This window comes from Rhinopithecus roxellana, chromosome 3, assembly GCF_007565055.1.
Source record: "Rhinopithecus roxellana isolate Shanxi Qingling chromosome 3, ASM756505v1, whole genome shotgun sequence".
Lineage (NCBI taxonomy): Eukaryota > Metazoa > Chordata > Mammalia > Primates > Cercopithecidae > Rhinopithecus > Rhinopithecus roxellana.
This window is the reverse complement of record NC_044551.1, coordinates 110,284,658-110,307,081: the sequence shown is the minus strand read 5'-3', so window position 1 is coordinate 110,307,081 and position 22,424 is coordinate 110,284,658. Positions and strand designations below refer to the sequence as shown.

The 22,424-nt window shown below is 35.7% G+C and overlaps 1 protein-coding gene across 2 annotated transcripts in view; it reads left to right on the top strand.

Moving 5' to 3' along the window:
- The window catches only part of AP3S1 (adaptor related protein complex 3 subunit sigma 1), a 76,635-nt gene extending 63,390 nt beyond the window's left edge, over positions 1-13,245 (top strand). For both annotated transcript variants that reach the window (XM_010352603.2, XM_030926980.1), the window contains 2 exons: positions 2,084-2,191; positions 12,527-13,245. In XM_010352603.2, the coding sequence (XP_010350905.1) occupies positions 2,084-2,191; positions 12,527-12,655 (237 nt within the window). In that variant the 3' untranslated portion in view covers positions 12,656-13,245. The remainder of the gene's footprint in view (positions 1-2,083; positions 2,192-12,526) is intronic.
- Positions 13,246-22,424: the final 9,179 nt, after the last annotated feature.

Below are 22,424 nucleotides of genomic sequence, written 5' to 3'. Positions count from 1 at the left end.
ATGGATTTAAATAAAAGGCACAGTTTATATAGGAAAGGCAGATACATTCTAGAGTGTTTTTTTTTTTATATTTACAGTTTATATAGGAAAGGCAGATACATTCTAGAGTGTTTTTTTTTTATATTTACAGTTTATATAGGAAAGGCAGATACATTCTAGAGTGTTTTTTTTTTATATTTACAGTTTATATAGGAAAGGCAGATACATTCTAGAGTGTTGTTTTTTTATATTTACAGTTTATACAGGAAAGGCAGATAAATTCTAGAGTGTTTTTTTTTTTATATTTACAGTTTATATAGGAAAGGCAGATACATTCTAGAGTGTTGTTTTTTTATATTTACCAATTTTCATAACTGGTTGCTTTTCTAATATCTACCAAAAAAGATCATTTAAGTTTTTTAGTATCCTATGACATAAAAATTTTAATGTATTTGATTTAAGTCAATTGCAGACATTACTTTCTTTTATGTTCAAGTTGCCCATCTTTCTAGGAGCCCTGATTCCTTTGTGCTGGAGATAGTATATAGTAACCACAGTCTAGAGGTGCTCATAATGATGAAGCTGCTCATTGTTTCTTGGCCTTTTCAATGAACAGAGCATCTTATATATTTTCTGCTCCAGCCCTTAAGTCAGCCATTTCTCCAAGGGATCCTGGCTTCTTTCAGTGGAGAATGATGTTTAGAAATGACGATTTGGGCACTGTGTTTGCTCATTGTTGCTGGGGTGACATGACTCCTGGTTCTTAGTGAACTGAACTGGGAAATAGATGTGTGTATACACACACAGCTGTTTCTAGATCTTGATATGTATATTAAAAATCATTGACCACTTCTTAATACCTCAGAATCTAGTACAATACTATAGAATTTCTTCTGGCTTTCTCATTTTCCATATTTGCAACTTGCTTCTCTGACAGAGATCAGTGAGAGATCTCATTATACAAATATATGTCTAATAATTAATGTTGATTCACTGTTTTAAATTTTTATATTTTTGTTCGTTTGCTCTTACCAATACAGTTTCATTTGTCACCAGTCTCTTTTATGGTTTTCCTAACTTAATTTCTCATTCTTTCCTGACTCTAACTTTCAATTCTTTATTTTCTTGCAGAACTGCAAAAATTAACGTATATAATATGTTCTCATTTGTGTAAATTAGATATGCATGTACACACGTATAACAAGTATGTGCACAGCAAGTTTTCTAGGATACCTAAGATATAGCTGACTGATTAGCTTTGGATAAAGGGACCTAATAACGGATGCAGAGTGGTAATAAGTGGTAGAGTCAGTATTCATGCTTATCTAATTTTGGAGTCTCCATTTCTAACCTTACCACATTATTTTAAAATATATATATATAGCAGAGTAGATTCTTCTGTGAAATGTAATTCAGCTCTGAATTGTTGATTTTTTTGATCCAATAATACCTTATGAAAAGACATGAAGTTATATTTTTACTCCCCAACAGAAGACACCATTTTTAGTCATTATAAGATGTATTTATGAGAGGAAATCTGAGTATTACATGTGTAGAGGATTTGGGGTAAAAGCACTATTAAAGTACCCGCAATTTTAAAAATTCTACCTTTTTCCAATCTAGAACCTGTTAGGAGTACTGTACTACGTTGCTTCATTAAGTACAATGAGTGTAAAATAACAACCTAATTATTGTTGGCTAAGAATCTGGCATAAAAGACCCTTATAAATCATATTTTAGTATTAAATTTGACATAATAATAATAAGAATGGTAGTTAATATTTACTAGTCATTTACTTTGTTTTGAGTACTGCGTTGGATTACCTTATTCCTTTCAACAGTCCTATGAAGCTAGTACTATTGTTTTTGTTTTATAGCCTATTAAGCTCATTAACTTAATGTTTTATAGCCTATTAACTTAAGGGGATTATATAACTGCCTAGGACTTCACAGTAGTGATGAAAGTGGATTATGAGCCCTTACTCCAAGTTGTTTTTACCGCTCATACATTTAATATAGACGAAGTGGTGTTTGAAACAAAAAGTGAATCATGAAACTTCTTTTTAGTTTTCTTTATGGGTATATGTTCTTTTATTTCCTTTAGGTTCACAATATTCTTGCAGAAATGGTGATGGGGGGAATGGTATTGGAGACAAACATGAATGAGATTGTTACACAGATTGATGCACAAAATAAGCTGGAAAAATCTGAGGTAAGAATGGAAAATGCTGTAGTTAAGAAAGGTTCTAAGCATGATGACAGATTACGCATGATTTGTAGCTTTCACTGTTTGTCCTTCAGTATCACCCTTTAGGTTCAGCAGTTATGCTTATTCAGTTTTTTAAAAATTGGATATACACATATTAGTATGCTAAAGGTTCTGTGACTATTATCTACCAAACAGCTTTGTGTATTCTTCTTTAGCCACGGTCATAGCTGCCTTGGGTAATAAGCACATTTCCAAATCTTATTGCTTAAAAGAATTATCTGAATAATGGAATCTAATATCTGCTTTGTAAAACATCAGTCAGTAATTATCAAGGAAGTCTTAGAACTAATATTTTAAAGATATATAAATTTTGTGTTACAAAACTACTTCTGGAAAGGGCAAGGACAGGAAATGGAATTCTTATAAGGAAGTAAGTAATGTTTCAAGTTATAAATAAATGCCTAGCATGTTTGAGTTCACATTCAAAAAAGAAATTCAATACCTTAATCTTTTAATTCTAGACCTTTTCCTAAGATTTCACTGACAAGTTAGTTAAGTCACGTATTTTAGACATTGGTACATATATATCCATGGTTTTTATTGCATTCTATAGGATTGGTTTGTTATACTTAGCTAACTTTCTGCTGTTACATTCAACCTTAGATTGGATAAATGAGGAACAACCAGCACTTTAGCATTGTATAAAACCCCACTTCAGGATTTTAGTGACTCTTCCCTCAAGCACTAGTCTGAATATCAGTAGCAGGTGCTGTAGCTGAGCCGCCTGGGTTCACATTATTTGGGTTGTTTATTACCCTAGCAGAGGTTTAGAAAGATCAATAGTTTTATCACTTGAGGTCAGGAGTTCAAGACTGGCCTGGCCAACATGGTGAAACCCTGTCTCTACAAAAAAAAAAAAAAAAAAAAATTAGCTGGGCATGTAGAGCGCACCTGTAATCCCAGCTACTCGGGAGGCTGAAGCACAAGAATCACTTGAACCCCGGAAATGGAGGTTGCAGTGAGCCAAGATCACGTCACTGCACTCCTGGGCGACAGAGTGAAACTTCATCTCAAAAAAAAAAATCAATAATTTTTTGATATCTCATTCAGCACCCAGCTGGTTTGAGGATACTCTTACATTTGGTATTTTCAGTCATAACTCAGATTGGAAAAAACAAACTTTATTTATAATTATTAGTGTTAAGCTCAGATGTTCTGTTGATTTAAAGTAAATATTACTATGAAAACATCAAGGTATTAAAAATACACTGGCATTAATTTACAACAGGTGAGTTCTGAAAAATTTATCTTGTTGACGTTTTAAAGGATCAGTTTAACTCAATTCTGTGCCCATTTTAATTGAAGAAAATGCAGAATGAAGAATAAATTTGAAATCTAGAAACAGTTGAAGCTTTCTTATAAAAACATTTTCCAATATTCTCTTTTAAATTTAAAATAGTCTTGCATTTTTATCTCAATTTCCCATTCCTGTTGGTTTCCCAAAGGATAAGTTTATAATGGTGATTTAGAGCTAAGATTCTCTTAAGTAACTATATATTTTGTTTGTCCTATAGCCAATTTCTAAAATATTGGCTTTTGAAAGTGGAAAACATAAATTAGGTTAATAGAGAAAATTTTGTTTTGGGACAAGGAAAAAGACTCATAATTTAATTTAGTATAACTGACTTGCAATATATTATTTAGTAAAGAAAAGATTACTGTAAACCCTGAGCTATTGCTTTTAAAGTTTTAAAAGAACTTAAAATTTATGTGTCATTTGTTAAACATTGCTTTGCAAAACTGTATGGTTATAGATTTTAAATGCCAAGGGACAAACAGTGATGCAGTCCTTTAATAACTGGTGTAATGAATGAGTATCTAGTAATTTGTGAATTCTGTATAATCGTCTATTAAAAATATGACCAGTTGTCTGGAATTTTCACCTTTCCAGGTACTTAACTCCCTTTCATTGGTGGCGGTCCTTCTTTTTCTTCTGCCACTTAACACATTTATGCCTAGTGTTCCATTATTGGAATGCTAAGCTTGTGGGAGTTATTTGTATCCTACTGTTCAAGGTCATCCCCAAGGTCTGATTTTTCACAAAAAAAAGTTTGCAACCTCCAGCATAAATGGGTTAATGTGCTATATTGACGAAAGCCATGAAGGACCTGTAATTATCACATAATGGGTGTTTGCTGTTTGATTGCTGAATAAAACTTCATTAATAAGGCAATTTTTCTTATCCATAAAGAGCAGTAAAATGTAATTTACATTTCAGTGGGAAAAGTTATAAGAATACTGTAACTTAAAATCCATTCACAGAAATAATGCTATTTAAAATAGTTTAGAATACTGGTGATTACTTCTATTTTTCATTCCCTGATCATCTTGCATCATACATAATTGTTATCTGGTACCAAATTAGTTTCTCTTTTTTTGTCTTTTACAAGAACGTATGTTTTAAGTTTGATTGGAGATAAACCACAAAATTATATATTTTCTATACATGTAATGTCTGGTAATATTTTAGTTATGAAATCGGATTTCAAATCAAAGTGAGGCCATTTAGTCCTGATCATCTTTTTAAAACAGCACTGAAAAGTATGATGACTAATTTTTCAGTAGCTTTCATATATTTTAAGTATGTTTGAACGATGTCTAGCTTTATTCCAGAAACATTGAAATGTCAAAAGCTTTCCTATGTTTCATGTCCATGTTACTTCAATTGGTTAAATTTACCAGAGATATTACTCTGCAGAATAATCCAAAATTACTTGAAAGCAAAGTATAAACTTTTACTAATCTTCTTACTAAATTTCAGTTAAACTTTTTTATATAAGCACAAACTTAAAGACTTGTTTGACTGGCCACAGTGGCTCACACCTGTAATCCCAGCACTTTGGGAGGCCAAAGCAGGCAGATCACCTGAGGTCAGGAGTTTGAGACCAGCCTGGCAAACATGGTGAAACCCCGTCTCTACTAAAAATACAAAAAAAAAAAAAAAATTATCCGGGCATGGTGGTACTTGCCTGTAATCCCAGTTGCTCTGGAGCCTGAGACACAAGAATCGCCCGAATCTGGGAGGCGGAGGTTGCCGTCAGCCGAGATTGCACTGCTGCACTCCAGCCTGGGTGACAGAGTAAGACTCCATCCCAAAAGCAAACACAAAAAAAGGCTCGTTTAAAATCGAGAATGTCATGATTGATGAAAAGAACTGGTTATCAATATTTTACATCATGTAAGTAATATTTTAGGAACATCATTTATCTTTAAAAATCATTCTGGGTATAATTGAAACACAGCTTTTTAAACATAACATGCATTTATCTAGGGGCCTTTGTCAGAAATCAAAGCTTTTATTATGTTGGTCTAAAGTTAGTACATTTCTGGTAATGGAAAAAAATGAATCAGTTTAATTCCCAATACCTAGACAGGTAGAGCAAAGCTCTCCCAGATCCTGAAAGAGAGAAGCAAAGATATACCCTGAATGTATTTCCATCTATTCTGTTTTGATAGAAAAATGGTTTACTGTAACATTGGAATATTGGGAGAGGAGGGTTTAAGCTGGGAGGTTGATGGGATTCGGGGGAAGTATAAGAGGCACTCAGGAACCTGCCTAAGAATGAAAGGACTCCCTGGGGGTGGAGGTAGAGGGGTGGGGTTGGGGAGATCTGTTAGCTTTTGTGTATTTCATGTTATTCTTAAGATGGATAAATGGGTCTGAATTTAGTCACTACTTTTTGAAAGTCAGTCCTCTTTTTTTTTTTCCGAACATCCTGATCTTTCTAGCTCTTTCCATTCTTCTCTCTTACAGACCTTTATCTTTCAGTCTCCCAGACAGGACAGGTAGACAAGGTATTGCTGACTTCCAGAAATATGTGCTATAACAAAGGGAAAGCAAAATGATGTCAAAGGCAATTAATTATTTAGGCCAGACTCAAAAATGCTTTGTGTCAATGAACCCATACAGTCCCTGTAGCCTATTTTCCATTCTAGTTTCTCCTTGTAGTTTCTTCATCCTTTATTGGACTTAGTGTATTTTACTAGTATATCATTGATGTCATGTTTGTTCTGTTTTGTCTGCCTGCCTTGTAAAAGGAAAGTTTAAATTTTTTTTAAACATTGTCATCTAACTGACAAATTGCATTTGCAGAAATGACAATTTACTTTGTGTATAAAAACGTAAAATTTATTTTGAGCATCATATAGCAGAACCAATCTTAATTTAACTCTCACAGATTTGTTTTTTTTCCATCTCTAAATTAGGATTCTAACATAAAATTGCCTGCTGGGTTTTGGAAGCTGTGAATTTAAAAACCAAAAGCTGAACCTTCAGAGTTTTGCATACAAAATGGGAAGCAGTGAAGGCTTAGAATAGTGACTGTTAAATAGTACTTTTTCCCCTCAAATGGTTTTCAGTTCCAAAGTCTTAACAGAATTGCTTTTACAGTTTTGACCTGCAGGTGCATATTAACAGTGGCCAACAGAAAGTAAGATCAGAAACCTTATAAAACTTGACTGTATTTCAAACTTGAATGCTCGAAAAATGGAATTAAATATATTGACCAAAATACAATGGGTTTTCATTGTAGCAAACCTTCTGACATCCAAACATGTCATAATCAGAATCAGTAAAAATACATTAATGTTTTAGTTAGTATTGATTTAAAAACCCTGAATATTTTTGCAAAGCATATTGGCAAATATTGGAAATGTTTTTAATAGACCTCTAGTTTTACAAAACTCATTTTTCTTCTGATATTTCCTGTATATTTTTTCACATCATAAATTAACTGTGTGAATTACTTTTTTAAAAGTTCCATGTATGTGGTGATGAGCAACTCTTTTGTGTAAAACTATGTAAGAAAAAGAAATGTTTATAAGGTCTCTGATTGAAAATTTCAAAATGAAAGTAATTTATTGAGTCCTATGGAGAAAAAAATTCGTAAACTTATGAAGTTAGATTATGCACCTTACTAATTAGAAAAACACCGAGAATTGATGATTGTGGTGATATCACAAAGCATTGCCTTTTAGCCACTAAATTTTTACTCACTCTCTGGATGTGTTTGAGAAGTAGCAACATACAGGTGGCTTTATAGTATCTTATTTTGAGATTGTGGGCTATATCACAAAACTGGGGTACCATTTTTGGTCCCTCTATCCATGTTATTTTGTCCCTCATATAGAGAATACATAGTAGTCTTATTTTCACCATTGGGCAAAATTATTGCCAGTTTCTGTGTTACAGTATATAATTTATGTTAAAGTGCTATTTTCCAGCAAAGAACCACTAATCACCTGGGTCCATTAACTTTCATTACTGGAACTGTTAATGGGCCTTTAAAAAAAAAAAAAAATCAAGTTTCTGTTTTCAAAGAGTAGAGACTAAGAAAAGTGGCTCGGTATTTTAATACCAATGTTGGACGGTCAGCTCATGAGTTGGTTCTGCCTCTCTACCTTGACATACATGTTTGTCTTGTACTTGTAAAAAATTATGGTGAGAACCCTTGAGGTCACATGTAATGGTCAAAACTAGTAATAATAAATCCATGAAAATCATTAGTCTGCTCTCTTTTTTTCATGCAGGCAAATCCTATGTTTGATGTTAAAGCTATAATTGAAGATAATCCGTACAAAATGACTAATAATTTGGAAGGTTTTTTAAATTTTTGAACATTCTAATTTTGTTAAAACTGTAAAACACCATAGTTATTACTCACTAGAGAATTGTCATGAGCATATCTAAATGTTTATAATTGCAATATTAAAGCACTGCCATTAAAGCAAAGAACAAGCCTATTATATATCCCCAGATTAAAAGTTATTCTACCTCATGTTGAAAAATTTTTTAAACTGTTGACATTGTCTTTTTTGCTCAAAAACATGCTTTCAAAATCTGCCATTATTTTGTTAATGGTTTGGAGTCTGAAACCATTTAATACTGTGTTTATTAATGTCGGTGCTCTTTCGCTTCGGTGCTCGGTGGAAATCATGAATGTGCATAGAGCACTTCCAGCAGGAGGGGTGGGTAAAGGCTTTAATATGCACCAATTGTTCCAACTACCATCTTATTATGCTGTATTTCAAACTTGAAAAAAAAAAGACATTTTAAGATGGTAGGATGATATTTTATGAAATAAATAACAAGATTATTACTTTCCTTTTCCCTTCAAGAAAGTTGATTGTTTATTGCATGAAGAAAAGGGAGCTTTCAGGGTCTTTGAAATATATTTTAGTAATGCTGCTTTTTCAGTTTTGCTTGCACATATTTTGTTTATTTTTGGGTCTGGCAATTTAAAAACAAAATCAAAAACAAATCATATCCATCCATTACTATCTTTGTGATTCAAGTGCTTGAAATTTCCAAGAGTATGTCTGTATAAGTCTTCTATCTGTTTGGCCTCATTTTGGTATATTTGCAGACTTCATTTTGTTTTCTTTCTCTTAATTCTGTTAATTTATTTAATCTCATGGGAGAGAAAACATGATCATTCTTTTATATACTGTACTTCATTCTTTCATCCAGTTCATATTCTTAACTGCTTTGGATTCGTATATTTGTTTTTATTGGTGTAGTCGCTGCAGTTTTACCTGCCATGGTGGTGCTCAAGTGTAACATAGATGGAAACAAGTTATTTCTCTAGTAGAATTTCATTCTTTTTATTTCTGCTGTGTGTCAACTATATAATCTTAAATCTTTAAGAACTATGTTGTGCTGTCAGAAATATCTTACTTTTACGTTTAAAAGTGTATTTACAGTAATCCCCTCTTATCTGTGTTGGATACATTCCAAAACACCCAATGGATGCCTGAAACTGTAGATACTACTGAACCTTATACATGCTATGTTTTTTCCTATACATACATACATACGATAAAATTTAATTTTTAAAATAGGCACAGTAAGGGATTAACAACTAATAATAAAAGAGAACAGTTATAAGAGTATAATGTAATAAAAGTCATGTGAGGCCAGGTGCACTGGCTCACGCCTATAATACCAACACTTTAAGGGGCCAAGGCAGGAGATTTACCTCAGGCCAGGAGTTTGAGCCAGTCTGGGCAACACAGTGAGACCCTGTCTCTACAAAAAGATATGTATATTTTTTACATTAGCTAGGCATGGTGGGACACACTTATAGTTCTAACTATTCAGGAGACAGGTGGGAAGATCACTTGAGCCCAGGAGTTCAAGGCTGCAGTGAGCCATGATTTGCATCACTCATTCCACCCTGGGTGACAGAGTCAGACCCTGTCTCAAAAAAAAAAAAAAAAAAAAAAAAGTTATGTGAGTAAGTCCTCTCTCTATCACAATATTGTACTGTACACACCTATTTTCAGACCACAGTTAACCACGGGTAAATGAAACCATGGAAAGTGAAATTGCAGGTAAGCGGGGACTACTGTACTGCTAACAAGTCAGGTAAACTTAATTTCTGTAAGTTTTAGCATTGAAAAGTTAAGTGTTAGTAAAAGTTACTTTGTTGCTTTGAATGTATCTTACTAGAAAAAAATATCTTAACCAAGATGAAAATTACTTCATACCTCTGTGTCAGCAAACTGATCCCCTAATGGAAAATTACTTTATGTTTTAATAAAAATGTTTTCAGGCATCACTTTCATGAATGTCTGAAAATGAAATTTGTTTTATAGCCATTCTGGTGTTGACTGAGTGACATAAAGTCTTTTTTTGCCCTAAATTTTCATATAGAAACATTGCTAGCTGGTTTAAACATTTACTTATTGATCGATTGTCATTATCATATTTTCTTCACATTTTATATTTTGCATAGTAATGATTTCTTTTTAAAATGTTAGTTTAATTAAAACTTAAAGTACATATTACAATTTTAAAATTTCCTACCATTTAAATTCATGGCATACTACACAAAAGTATTGAACATGCTTGAGAAATAATTTGATTCTCCTAATTCATTTGCATGTTCTGAATAGTTCCCATCTTTTGCATGTCTATGGCTTGCTGCTTATGTTTAGAAGAATTGTAGTTTGTTGTACTTAGAAACTTCTTTTGATTTTACATATTAAGCACAAGTATGCTATTTAAATCAATTGCTGTATTGACTTTATGTATTCTCGTTAGCAGCCAACAGTCGACACCATCTTTGGTCACAAAGATACAAGTCAGTCTAATGAAATTTAACAGGATGCGTTTTTTAATTTTTTTAATTTTTTTTTTTTTTGCTTTAGCTGTTCATGGTACAGGATATTATGGAAAAGAGAGCTTCATGTACATTTAATACTGAAAAAATTATGTTTACTATTTATAAGTGTAAACCATAGTGTCCAGTAAAATACACAGATACACAGAATTTCTCTTGCAATAGTAAAATCCCTTAATAATTAATGCCTTTTTAAATATTTATGCTCAAATATTTTGTCAATATTTTTCTATAGTCAATTCATCATTTGTCTTCTTTATGGAAATTCCAAAGTGAAAACAGTGGCAAATTGGTCTTTTAACTAGAAAAATTACAAAATCCTCCTGTCTAAAAAATGATACTACCTCCAGGACGTCTGCAATTTTGTAAATTTTTCTTCCTTAGTAGTCAACATACTTCCTGGTAAAACAAAGCCAAAAGATGGTAAACCTCTTTGAATTAGATTCTTCTTTGATCCCAACCCACTCTCAATTTTGGTAGCTAGACCTTTAACTTGGAATGGAATCAAGTTAAAGACCCTTTCGAATATGATACATGCTGCCTTAATTATTATTTAGTTGTATCTCCAACATCTTTGGGGTAGCAGGAAGGAAGGGGGATAACAAAAACTTCATTGCTTCAGGTAGGTATAAGTATAGAGGTCAATCACATTTTTAGTTGTACATCAAAAATAACTAACATCCATTAAATCATAAACATTCTCCAGCCTATTCAGTATTGAGTCGGGTATGGAGCTATTCATTTGTATGGCCCTTATTGCCTGTGTAGAATATACTTATTAATACTATTCTACTAATTTTTCTATGATTTCCAATTCTGAATTGATAATCCATGGCTTTTATTTCATTGCTTAACAATGTTTGTATCCTTTATTTAGCAAATAGTTTACACTGGCCTATTTTGTATCAGTCAAGATTTTTCTCAGGTAACAGCTTTATTATTATTTTTATTTTAATTAACAAAGGTAGGATTACATAAGAAAAGAAAACTAAAATTATGAAAAGGGACCTTAAAGCTAGTGTTTCTAATTTGATGGACATTGCCTTATATATAATCTAATCAAAGTGGAAGATTCGTTTTTGTTGTCTATTTTTGTACAAAATGATGCCACTGAACTCAGATGTCTTTGTTGACTTTGCTTTATTATATAGCCTGAATAAAAATTAATGAAATGTAATTGGTATATAAATTAAACCTTAAATATGAAGGCTGTTAATGTAGGTGAGAAAAATGATATATATAAATTTTTCTTTTATTTGTAAGCATATTTTCTTTTAAAATTATTTCACAAATTATAAATGTTCCTACTAATAGGAAAGCCAAGTGTTATGCACTAATGGTACTTACTGGAAGTTTTAGAATTCATTTATCTATATTTACTGCCTCTTGCTTTTATTTTCTTCTTTCTCTAAATTTGTGAACTGCAAGCTGAACATATGTTGCTCAATCTATGCCATATGACAAAATATTTTTAATCATACTTTTACTAATGCACCAAAGGGTTGTAATGATCCTCTTCTTGTAGTTTCATCTTTAAGCAGAACTATATTCTTTGGATTGAGGCTTTACTTAAAAGCCTATTTTTTGAATGTTCTAGAACTTTCTTAGAAAAGTTTAAAAGAGCCCCCACAATTTAAAAAACTAATTTTATTGTTTTAAAATGTTTTAAGGGTTTATCCCTAAGAAAAGAAATTAAACAAGCACGATCTATTACTTACAATTTTTATTTCACAGCATATATTGATAATAAATGCCATTTTAAAAGCAAAAGAAAGTATATCATGATCGTTGCAAGAGATATTTAATAAGGAAACTAATGTAAATCATGCTTCATGCTATATGTCAGTTAAATCAAGATACAAGTGAAGATTTAGGTCTTATTGTGTGAATATTGTGTGGTAGTGCACATTAATTTGTATTTAAATCTTTACATTGTTACCATTGCATGTGTTCACTGTATTTTTTAATGTGTCACTGTTTTCTCTTTATAGATTAGTATTTCAAAGTAACCATTCCATACCAATTCAAACTACCATCTGGTCCCTAAGCTTGTTATATGAAAATCTTTTATCATTGTCTTCCATTGTAAGTGTTTTATGATGAGCTACACCTGAGTTGTACATTTTCTTTTTCTTTTATTTGCTTCTGTATACAGGCTGGCTTAGCGGGAGCTCCAGCCCGTGCTGTATCAGCTGTAAAGAATATGAATCTTCCTGAGATCCCAAGAAATATTAACATTGGTGACATCAGTATAAAAGTGCCAAACCTGCCCTCTTTTAAATAAAAATGTAAAAAGGCCACTCCCAGGTAAAATCCAGGGGGAAGAGTCATCTAAGTTTACCATGCAGTTGTTTACCAAAAATAGAGGAGGAGAGTCTTAACTTTTGCTCTTGGATTTAAGTCAAGGTACTGTATAGAAGTTGTGTAAAATCAGTATGAAAGTTCAATGTTGCTTTTCTTGCTCAGTGATTTTAAAGAAATTGAGTAGTTCCTATGTGATTTTTTTTTCTTTTCTAAACTGCATTCCTGTGCCCACCCACGGCATGCCTCTATGTATTAGCTACTACAGTGTTTTAAAACGTATTTCAGATATTTCTTTAATTATGTACAACCTAAAATGTTGGTGTTTTGTATGGATCACAAGTGCAGCATTCCTTAATTCCTTCTGCTATTTGTCACACAATTGTTATTTAAAGAACCAAGTATGTATTGCATGAAAACATTATGACTTTTTTCTCTTAGTTTAAATAAACTCCAAGGTAACTGGACTTCTAAAGCACCTTTCTGTTTTTGCCTGATATCTACTTTAGCAATAATTTTTTTACAACTCTCTGACTCAACAAAGTAAATAAAAGTATATTTTATCACTATTAAGCAGCTGTTAATGTCGATTTATTTTATACTTATGTTTTTAATATTCAGAAACTCAGTAAATTATTCTGAAAATTATTTCACAAATCAGGAGCAGTCTGTCTTATGCATATTGTGCAAGATGAGATCTGGAGTGGGAGGCGACAGTCTTTCTAAAATGTATATTGAGAAAATGTAAAATCTTTTTTATACAAATAGCTTTAATGGTCTGTAGTTTGCTATAGAGATGTTTAATGGAACATGGCTTCAGTAGATGTAAGATAGATGGGCAGCCAGTAAAGACATTGCCTGCTCTGCACAACCAAAAGAAATCAAGAATGGATCATCAGGAGGCTGAGAGCAGCTGCTGCAATAAAAAGTCATGAACTCTTTTCTAGTGTCTGGTTCTGAGCCAGTTCTCAGATCCAGAACTCATTGATTAGCAGAAATGCTAAATCTCCAGGAGGAAGGACCCTGCACTACCACCCAAATGCGCAAGCTAATTATTTTCCCAGGACTTCCCCTAAAGGGACTTACTTGGGTAACTGTGCACTGGGTAATGGAAAACCCAATGTTTTAGGAATTACTGGGCACAGTTTCCAAGTTGCCGTTGATTCCCAGGGACCAAGCATCGTCATCGCCCCTTCCCCCATTACACTGGGAACATATGAGGGTTAGGTAATACATTTAGTCCTGGCCCAGGTCTAGTTTATATTGAATCTACAGGTCTACCTCATGGTTATGATATTTTCCTTATCCTCGAATATATCTAACTGGTATGTGTTTGGTAAAACCTTGCAGTGGTTCCCTAGTCTGTGGGATAAGAGATATAGTAGAAAGGAATACTAAGTGGAATCTTTGAAACTGCCCCTACACCACTCTTAGCCAGGATAGTAAGAATTGTAACTTGGGGACAAGTGAAGAGATTAATGCCATGCTTAAAGACCTAAAAGGATTCAGGAATGGTGGTCTCCATCATGTTCCACTTAATTGACCAGTCTACTCCCTACAGATGGATCCTAGAGGATGACAGCGGACTACTGCAAATTGGCCAGTTATAGCTGCTGTGGCAGATGTAGCATCTTTGTTAGGGCAGATTAATAAGGCTCTCAGATAGTTGGTATGTGGCCATTGATCTGGGAAATGCCTTCTTTCCCATCCCTTATAGGAGGAAAGTCTAGAAAGTTCACATTCACTTTGGATGCACAACAGTTAACTATAAATGTTAATTCACCTGCCCGTCCTCATAATATAGTCAAAGGATCTGGATCCTCTGGATATTATATCACATTAGTCCACATATTGATAAAATTGTGTGATTTAGACTGCACGAACAAGAAATTACAAACATATCAAAGACCTTGAGAAGATACATGCCCTCAGTGGTTGAGAGAGAAACCCCATAAAGATTCGGGGGCCTGGGATCCAATGGTCTATGATATCCCTGTCAAATGAATATTGTATTTCATAACTTCCCCGTTCAGAAATGAGCACAGTGGTTGGAAGGCCTCTTCAGGTTTTGAAGGCAGCATATTTCATACAGAGAACACTATTCCAACCCATTTACACAAACAACATCCAGCTCTGAATAAGTCTCAACAAAAAAGGGCTCTGCAGCAGGTCCGGCTACAAGGCAAGTGATTCTTCCTCTTGGACCATACTACCTAACAAACTCGATGATATTGGAGCTGTCAGTGATGGGAAAAGGTGCCATGTGGTGTTTCTGGGCATGTTCCAGTTGGAGAATAACAACGTAGGCCCCCTAGAATTCTGCGACCAAGCCATGACACCCACAGTAGAAAATTATAAACCATTTGAAAAACAAGTCCTTGGTGCTACTGTGCCCTGGTTGACACAAGTGATCATGCTTCCAGCAGTGACCTGAGATCTGTCCAGCCCACGAAATCCTAAGGCTAGGCAGACCTAGCAACAATCTCTAGTAAGATGGAAGTGGTGTACGTGGGAAAGAAGGGGCCAGAGTGCACACATTAGCTGCACAAGTCCTGGCCCCAGTTTCATTTTCCACTGTTGACCAATGCCTTTCCCTCAGCTCCTGGGTAAGACAATGGTGAGCAGAAACCCTTCCAATGGGCAGAACTTTTGAGTTGCACACATGGGTGTCCGCTGGGTATGAAAGTAAAAGCGGCCCAAGGTAAAACTACATGTGGAAGCATAGCTAATGACTTGGCTGGTTAGTTAACAGCTCAGAAGATCAGAAACGAGGAGGTTTGGGTAAGAGGCATGTGGGTGAGTCTACGGGAATAAACATGAAAGTACAATCTTTCTTTTTGTTTGGTATTTGAAAAGTCTGAATCGTATGTTATCTGACAGAGAGCATCTATCACAAAATGGACAGAATGACTCACCGGAATGTCAGTCTGCCTCTGTTATTGGCCACTGCAGTGTTGGCACAATAGGAACATGAGTAGAGAAGCCATAGTGATGGGGATGGAGGCTCCACATGGGCCTAACAGCAGGGGCTCCTGCTCTCCAAGGCTGATTAAACTACTGCTTATGTCAAATATCCCATCTACCACTAACAGAGAGCAAGGCTCAGCCCCTGATTCAGCACCTTCCCTTGAGGAAACCAGGCAACCACTTGGTGTCAAGTAACTTTGGCCATCTTGAAAAGGGAGCAAGTTGATTCTGACTGGAAATGATACATATTCTGGGTATGAAATTTCCCTTCCTGGCTGCATGGCCTCAGCCAACATCATTATTCAAGGACCTACAAAGGGTTTGATCCACCTACCTACCTAACCTCACAAAGGACCAAGGAATTCACTTTACAACAAAGGAGGTATAGCGGTGAATACAGATCAGTGAGACTAGTCTTGTCACAAGCCACAAAACCTAGAAGCTGCTGGATGGATAGAGTAATGAAATGGCCTTTTAAAGGGACACCTGAACACCAGCTTGGAGATGATACCTTGTGAAGGGGGACATATTCTACAGGATGTAACATATACCCTAAATCATAACAAATCTGTGCTGCTGTGTCTCCAGTAGGTAGATGCCATAGGTCCAGGCACCAAGAGGTAAAAGTAGGAGCGGCCCCACTTCTCCCAGTGATCCACTTGGGAAATTTGTGCTTCTGGTCATCACAAGTCTAGGATCTATGGGTATAGAAATCTTGGTTCCCAAAAAGGAAATGCTGATTTTAAGCAGAACAAGAGTCACATTAGCTTTTAGTCTACAGCTGCCCTCTAGTCCTTCTGGCTCCTCAAATCAGGAGACCAGGAGGCAAAGAAAGGAGTTCGCATCCGCCGTTACTCCACAGCTTACTGAAGTCTGACCAAAACAGTGGCTTTCAGAGTCCCATAAATAGTAGCTATAATGGCTCATCTAGTGGAAATCACAGCCATTTTGGAGACAGATTTCATTAGGACTCTGCTACTACTGACAATACAGCTCACTCAGTGAGATGCCAGAACCAAAATATTTAACCTACTTTACCTCCTCACACTGTATGTGTATATGTGTGTGTGTGTATATATATATGTATATAAGTGTGTGTGTATATACATTATATATAACCTATCAAGTTACCCACTACATATACATATGTATGTATATATTATAACCTATTATATATTAGGTAACTACCTGTGTAAGATCACAGGATTTGGGAAATATAGTTTCCATGTTATAACTAGCTTCTATAATAGATTGCTTAGTAAAATGAATAGAACTGGGAAAAAGATAAAAAGAAACTTACTGACGGCTGGGTGCGGTGTCTCATGCCTGTAATCCCAGCACTTTGGGAGGTCGAGGCGGGCAGATCATGAGGTCAGGAGATTGAGACCATCTGGCCAACATGGTGAAACCCTGTCTCTACTAAAAAATGCAAAAAATTAGCTGCGCTTGGTGGTGGGCGCCTGCAGTCCCAGCTACTCAAGAGGCTGAGGCAGGGGAATTGCTTGAACCCAGGAGGCAGAGGTTGCAGTGAGCAGAGATTGTGCCACTGCACTCCAGCCCAGCAACACTGCAAGATTCTGTCTCCAAAAAAAAAGAAAAAAGAAAAAAGAGAAAAAAGAAACTCAGTGATATTTCTCGTTTCAACCATCCACACCATAATAATTCCCTTTACTTTGAGCCCATCATAAAATAAACCATTGACAGTGCTTGAAAGAATTCCATGTACTGCATGTCCCAGGGTGATTCATTACATGGCTTCTAGAGTCAAAACACCTGATTTCTAAACCTAGTTTCATCTTTTAATTAAGCCAAATAATCTCTGTAAGCCTGTTCACTCATCTGCAAATGGGAACGCCAGTGGTACTTACCTCATAGAACTATTGTGATGATTACATGCTATATAGAGTGCTTAGCACTGTGCCAAACACAAAGAAGTTCAGCATTTCATAAAATGGTAGCTTTGTTTTTTCCTTTTAACTTGTATGCCTTTGCTTCAGCAGTAAGACCACACATGAATAGAACTGGGAAATGAATAGAACCACAAATGAATAGAACAAGTCACTGGTTAGTAAATAGTTTTTCACTTTCAATTGTTCGTTCCTTGGAACATGCTCATCTGGAACCTTGTCTTTCTGATACTCTTCTTAACTATTCAAGCTCCCAAATGTTGGTGTGCTAAGACCTTTCCTCACCACCACTCCAGTCTCTCTTAGGGTTGGGGAGAGACTGCATATGGCAACACAGAAATTAAGATCAGAGTATTTTTTTTTTTTCAGGGGCCAAAATATTTATTGATACCACTTTATCACAGAATGCTTCCAAACCATTCATCTGGTAATCTATCTTTTTCTCTTCTTCTTCTTTTTTTTTTTTTTATTATACTTTAAGTTCTAGGGTACATGTGCATAACGTGCAGGTTTCTTACATATGTATACTTGTGCCATGTTGGTGTGCTGCACCCATCAACTCGTCAGCACCCATCAAGTCATCATTTATATCATGTATAACTCCCCAATGCAATTCCTCCCCCCTCCCCCCTCCCCATGATAGGCCCCAGTGTGTGACGTTCCCCTTCCCGAGTCCAGGTTTCCTCATTGTTCAGTTCCCACCTATGAGTGAGAACATGCGGTGTTTGGTTTTCTCTTCTTGTGATAGTTTGCTGAGAATGATGGTTTCCAGCTGCATCCATGTCCCTACAAAGGACGCAAACTCATCCTTTTTAACGGCTGCATAGTATTCCATGGTGTATATGTGCCACATTTTCTTAATCCAGTCTGTCACAGATGGACATTTGGGTTGATTCCAAGTCTTTGCTATTGTGAATAGTGCCGCAATAAACATACGTGTGCATGTGTCTTTGTAGTAGAATAATTTGTAATCCTTTGGGTATATACCCAGTAGTGGGATGGCTGGGTCATATGGTACATCTAGTTCTAGATCCTTGAGGAATTGCCATACTGTTTTCCATAATGGTTGAACTAGTTTACAATCCCACCAACAGTGTAAAAGTGTTCCTATTTCTCCGCATCATCTCCAACAACTGTTGTTTCCTGATTTTTTAATGATTGCCATTCTAACTGGTGTGAGATGGTATCTCATTGTGGTTTTGATTTGCATTTCTCTGATGGCGAGTGATGATGAGCATTTTTTCATGTGTCTGTTGGCTGTATGAATGTCTTCTTTTGAGAAATGTCTGTTCATATCCTTTGCCCACTTTTTGATGGGGTTGTTTTTTTCTTGTATATTTGTTTGAGTTCTTTGTAGATTCTGGATATTAGCCCTTTGTCAGATGAGTAGGTTGCAAAAATTTTCTCCCATCCTCTAGGTTGCCTGTTCACTCTGATGGTAGTTTCTTTTGCTGTGCAGAAGCTCTTTAGTTTAATTAGATCCCATTTGTCAATTTTGGCTTTTGCTGCCGTTGCTTTTGGTGTTTTAGACATGAAGTCCTTGCCCATGCCTATGTCCTGAATGGTACTACCTAGATTTTCTTCTAGGGTTTTTATGGTATTAGGTCTAACATTTAAGTCTCTAATCCATCTTGAATTAATCTTCGTATAAGGAGTAAGGAAAGGATCCAGTTTCAGCTTTCTACTTATGGCTAGCCAATTTTCCCAGCACCATTTATTAAATAGGGAATCCTTTCCCCATTTCTTGTTTCTCTCAGGTTTGTCAAAGATTAGATGGCTGTAGATGTGTGGTATTATTTCTGAGGACTCTGTTCTGTTCCATTGGTCTATATCTCTGTTTTGGTACCAGTACCATGCTGCTTTGGTTACTGTAGCCTTGTAGTATAGTTTGAAGTCAGGTAGCGTGACGCCTCCGGCTTTGTCCTTTTGACTTAGGATTGTCTTGGCAATGCAGGCTCTTTTTTGGTTCCATATGAACTTTAAAGCAGTTTTTTCCAATTCTGTGAAGAAAGTCATTGGTAGCTTGATGGGGATGGCATTGAATCTATAAATAACCTTGGGCAGTATGGCCATTTTCACGATATTGATTCTTCCTATCCATGAGCATGGTATGTTCTTCCATTTGTTTGTGTCCTCTTTGATTTCACTGAGCAGTGGTTTGTAGTTCTCCTTGAAGAGGTCCTTTACATCCCTTGTAAGTTGGATTCCTAGGTATTTTATTCTCTTTGAAGCAATTGTGAATGGAAGTTCATTCCTGATTTGGCTCTCTGCTTGTCTGTTACTGGTGTATAAGAATGCTTGTGATTTTTGCACATTAATTTTGTATCCTGAGACTTTGCTGAAGTTGCTTATCAGCTTAAGGAGATTTTGGGCTGAGACAATGGGGTTTTCTAAATATACAATCATGTCATCTGCAAACAGGGACAATTTGACTTCTTCTTTTCCTAACTGGACACCTTTGATTTCTTTCTCTTGCCTGATTGCCCTAGCCAGAACTTCCAACACTATGTTGAATAGGAGTGGTGAGAGAGGGCATCCCTGTCTTGTGCCAGTTTTCAAAGGGAATTTTTCCAGTTTTTGCCTATTCAGTATGATATTAGCTGTGGGTTTGTCATAAATAGCTCTTATTATTTTGAGGTACGTTCCATCAATACCGAATTTATTGAGCGTTTTTTGCATGAAGGGCTGTTGAATTTTGTCAAAACCCTTTTCTGCATCTATTGAGATAATCATGTGGTTCTTGTCTTTTGTTCTGTTTATATGCTGGATTACGTTTATTGATTTGCGAATGTTGAACCAGCCTTGCATCCCAGGGATGAAGCCCACTTGATCATGGTGGATAAGCTTTTTGATGTGCTGCTGAATCCGGTTTGCCAGTATTTTATTGAGAATTTTTGCATCGATGTTCATCAGGGATATTGGTCTAAAATTCTCTTTTTTTGTGTATGTGTCTCTGCCAGGCTTTGGTATCAGGATGATGTTGGCCTCATAAAATGAGTTAGGGAGGATTCCCTCTTTTTCTATTGATTGGAATAGTTTCAGAAGGAATGGTACCAGCTCCTCCTTGTACCTCTGGTAGAATTCAGCTGTGAATCCATCTGGTCCTGGACTTTTTTTGGTGGGTAGGCTATTAATTGTTGCCTCAATTTCAGAGCCTACTATTGGTCTATTCAGGGATTCAACTTCTTCCTGGTTTAGTCTTGGGAGAGTGTTAAGTGTCCAGGAAATTATCCATTTCTTCTAGATTTTCTAGTTGATTTGCATAGAGGTGTTTATAGTATTCTCTGATGGTAGTTTGTATTTCTGTGGGGTCGGTGGTGATATCCCCTTTATCATTTTTTATTGCGTCTATTTGATTCCTCTCTCTTTTCTTCTTTATTAGTCTTGCTAGTGGTCTGTCAATTTTGTTGATCTTTTCAAAAAACCAACTCCTGGATTCATTGATTTTTTGGAGGGTTTTTTGTGTCTGTATCTCCTTCAGTTCTGCTCTGATCTTAGTTATTTCTTGCCTTCTGCTAGCTTTTGAATGCGTTTGCTCTTGCCTCTCTAGTTCTTTTAATTGTGATGTTAGAGTGTCAATGTTAGATCTTTCCTGCTTTCTCTTGTGGGCATTTAGTGCTATAAATTTCCCTCTACACACTGCTTTAAATGTGTCCCAGGGATTCTGGTATGTTGTATCTTTGTTCTCATTGGTTTCAAAGAACATCTTTATTTCTGCTTTCATTTCCTTATGTACCCAGTAGTCATTCAGGAGCAGGTTGTTCAGTTTCCATGTAGTTGAGCGGTTTTGATTGAGTTTCTTAGTCCTGAGTTCTAGTTTGATTGCACTGTGGTCTGAGAGACAGTTTGTTATAATTTCTGTTCTTTTACGTTTGCTGAGAAGTGCTTTACTTCCAATTATGTGGTCAATTTTGGAATAAGTGCGATGTGGTGCTGAGAAGAATGTATATTCTGTTGATTTGGGGTGGAGAGTTCTATAGATGTCTATTAGGTCCGCTTGGTGCAGAGATGAGTTCAATTCCTGGATATCCTTGTTAACTTTCTGTCTCGTTGATCTGTCTAATGTTGACAGTGGAGTGTTGAAGTCTCCCATTATTGTTGTATGGGAGTCTAAGTCCCTTTGTAAGTCTCTAAGGACTTGCTTTATGAATCTGGGTGCTCCTGTATTGGGTGCATATATATTTAGGATAGTTAGCTCTTCCTGTTGAATTGATCCCTTTACCATTATGTAATGGCCTTCTTTGTCTCTTTTGATCTTTGATGGTTTAAAGTCTGTTTTATCAGAGACTAGGATTGCAACCCCTGCTTTTTTTTGTTCTCCATTTGCTTGGTAGATCTTCCTCCATCCCTTTATTTTGAGCCTATGTATGTCTCTGCATGTGAGATGACTCTCCTGAATACAGCAGACTGATGGGTCTTGACTCTTTATCCAGTTTGCCAGTCTGTGTCTTTTAATTGGAGCATTTAGTCCATTAACATTTAAGGTTAATATTGTTATGTGTGAACTTGATCCTGCCATTATGATATTAACTGGTTATTTTACTCGTTAGTTGATGCAGTTTCTTCCTAGCCTCGATGGTCTTTACATTTTGGCATGTTTTTGCAATGGCTGGTACCGGTTGTTCCTTTCCATGTTTAGGGCTTCCTTCAGGGTCTCTTGTAAGGCGGGCCTGGTGGTGACAAAATCTCTAAGCATTTGCTTATCTGTAAAGGATTTTATTTCTCCTTCACTTACGAAACTTAGTTTGGCTGGATATGAAATTCTGGGTTTAAAATTCTTTTCTTTAAGAACATTGAATATTGGCCCCCACTCTCTTCTGGCTTGTAGAGTTTCTGCCGAGAGATCTGCTGTTAGTCTGATGGGCTTCCCTTGGTGGG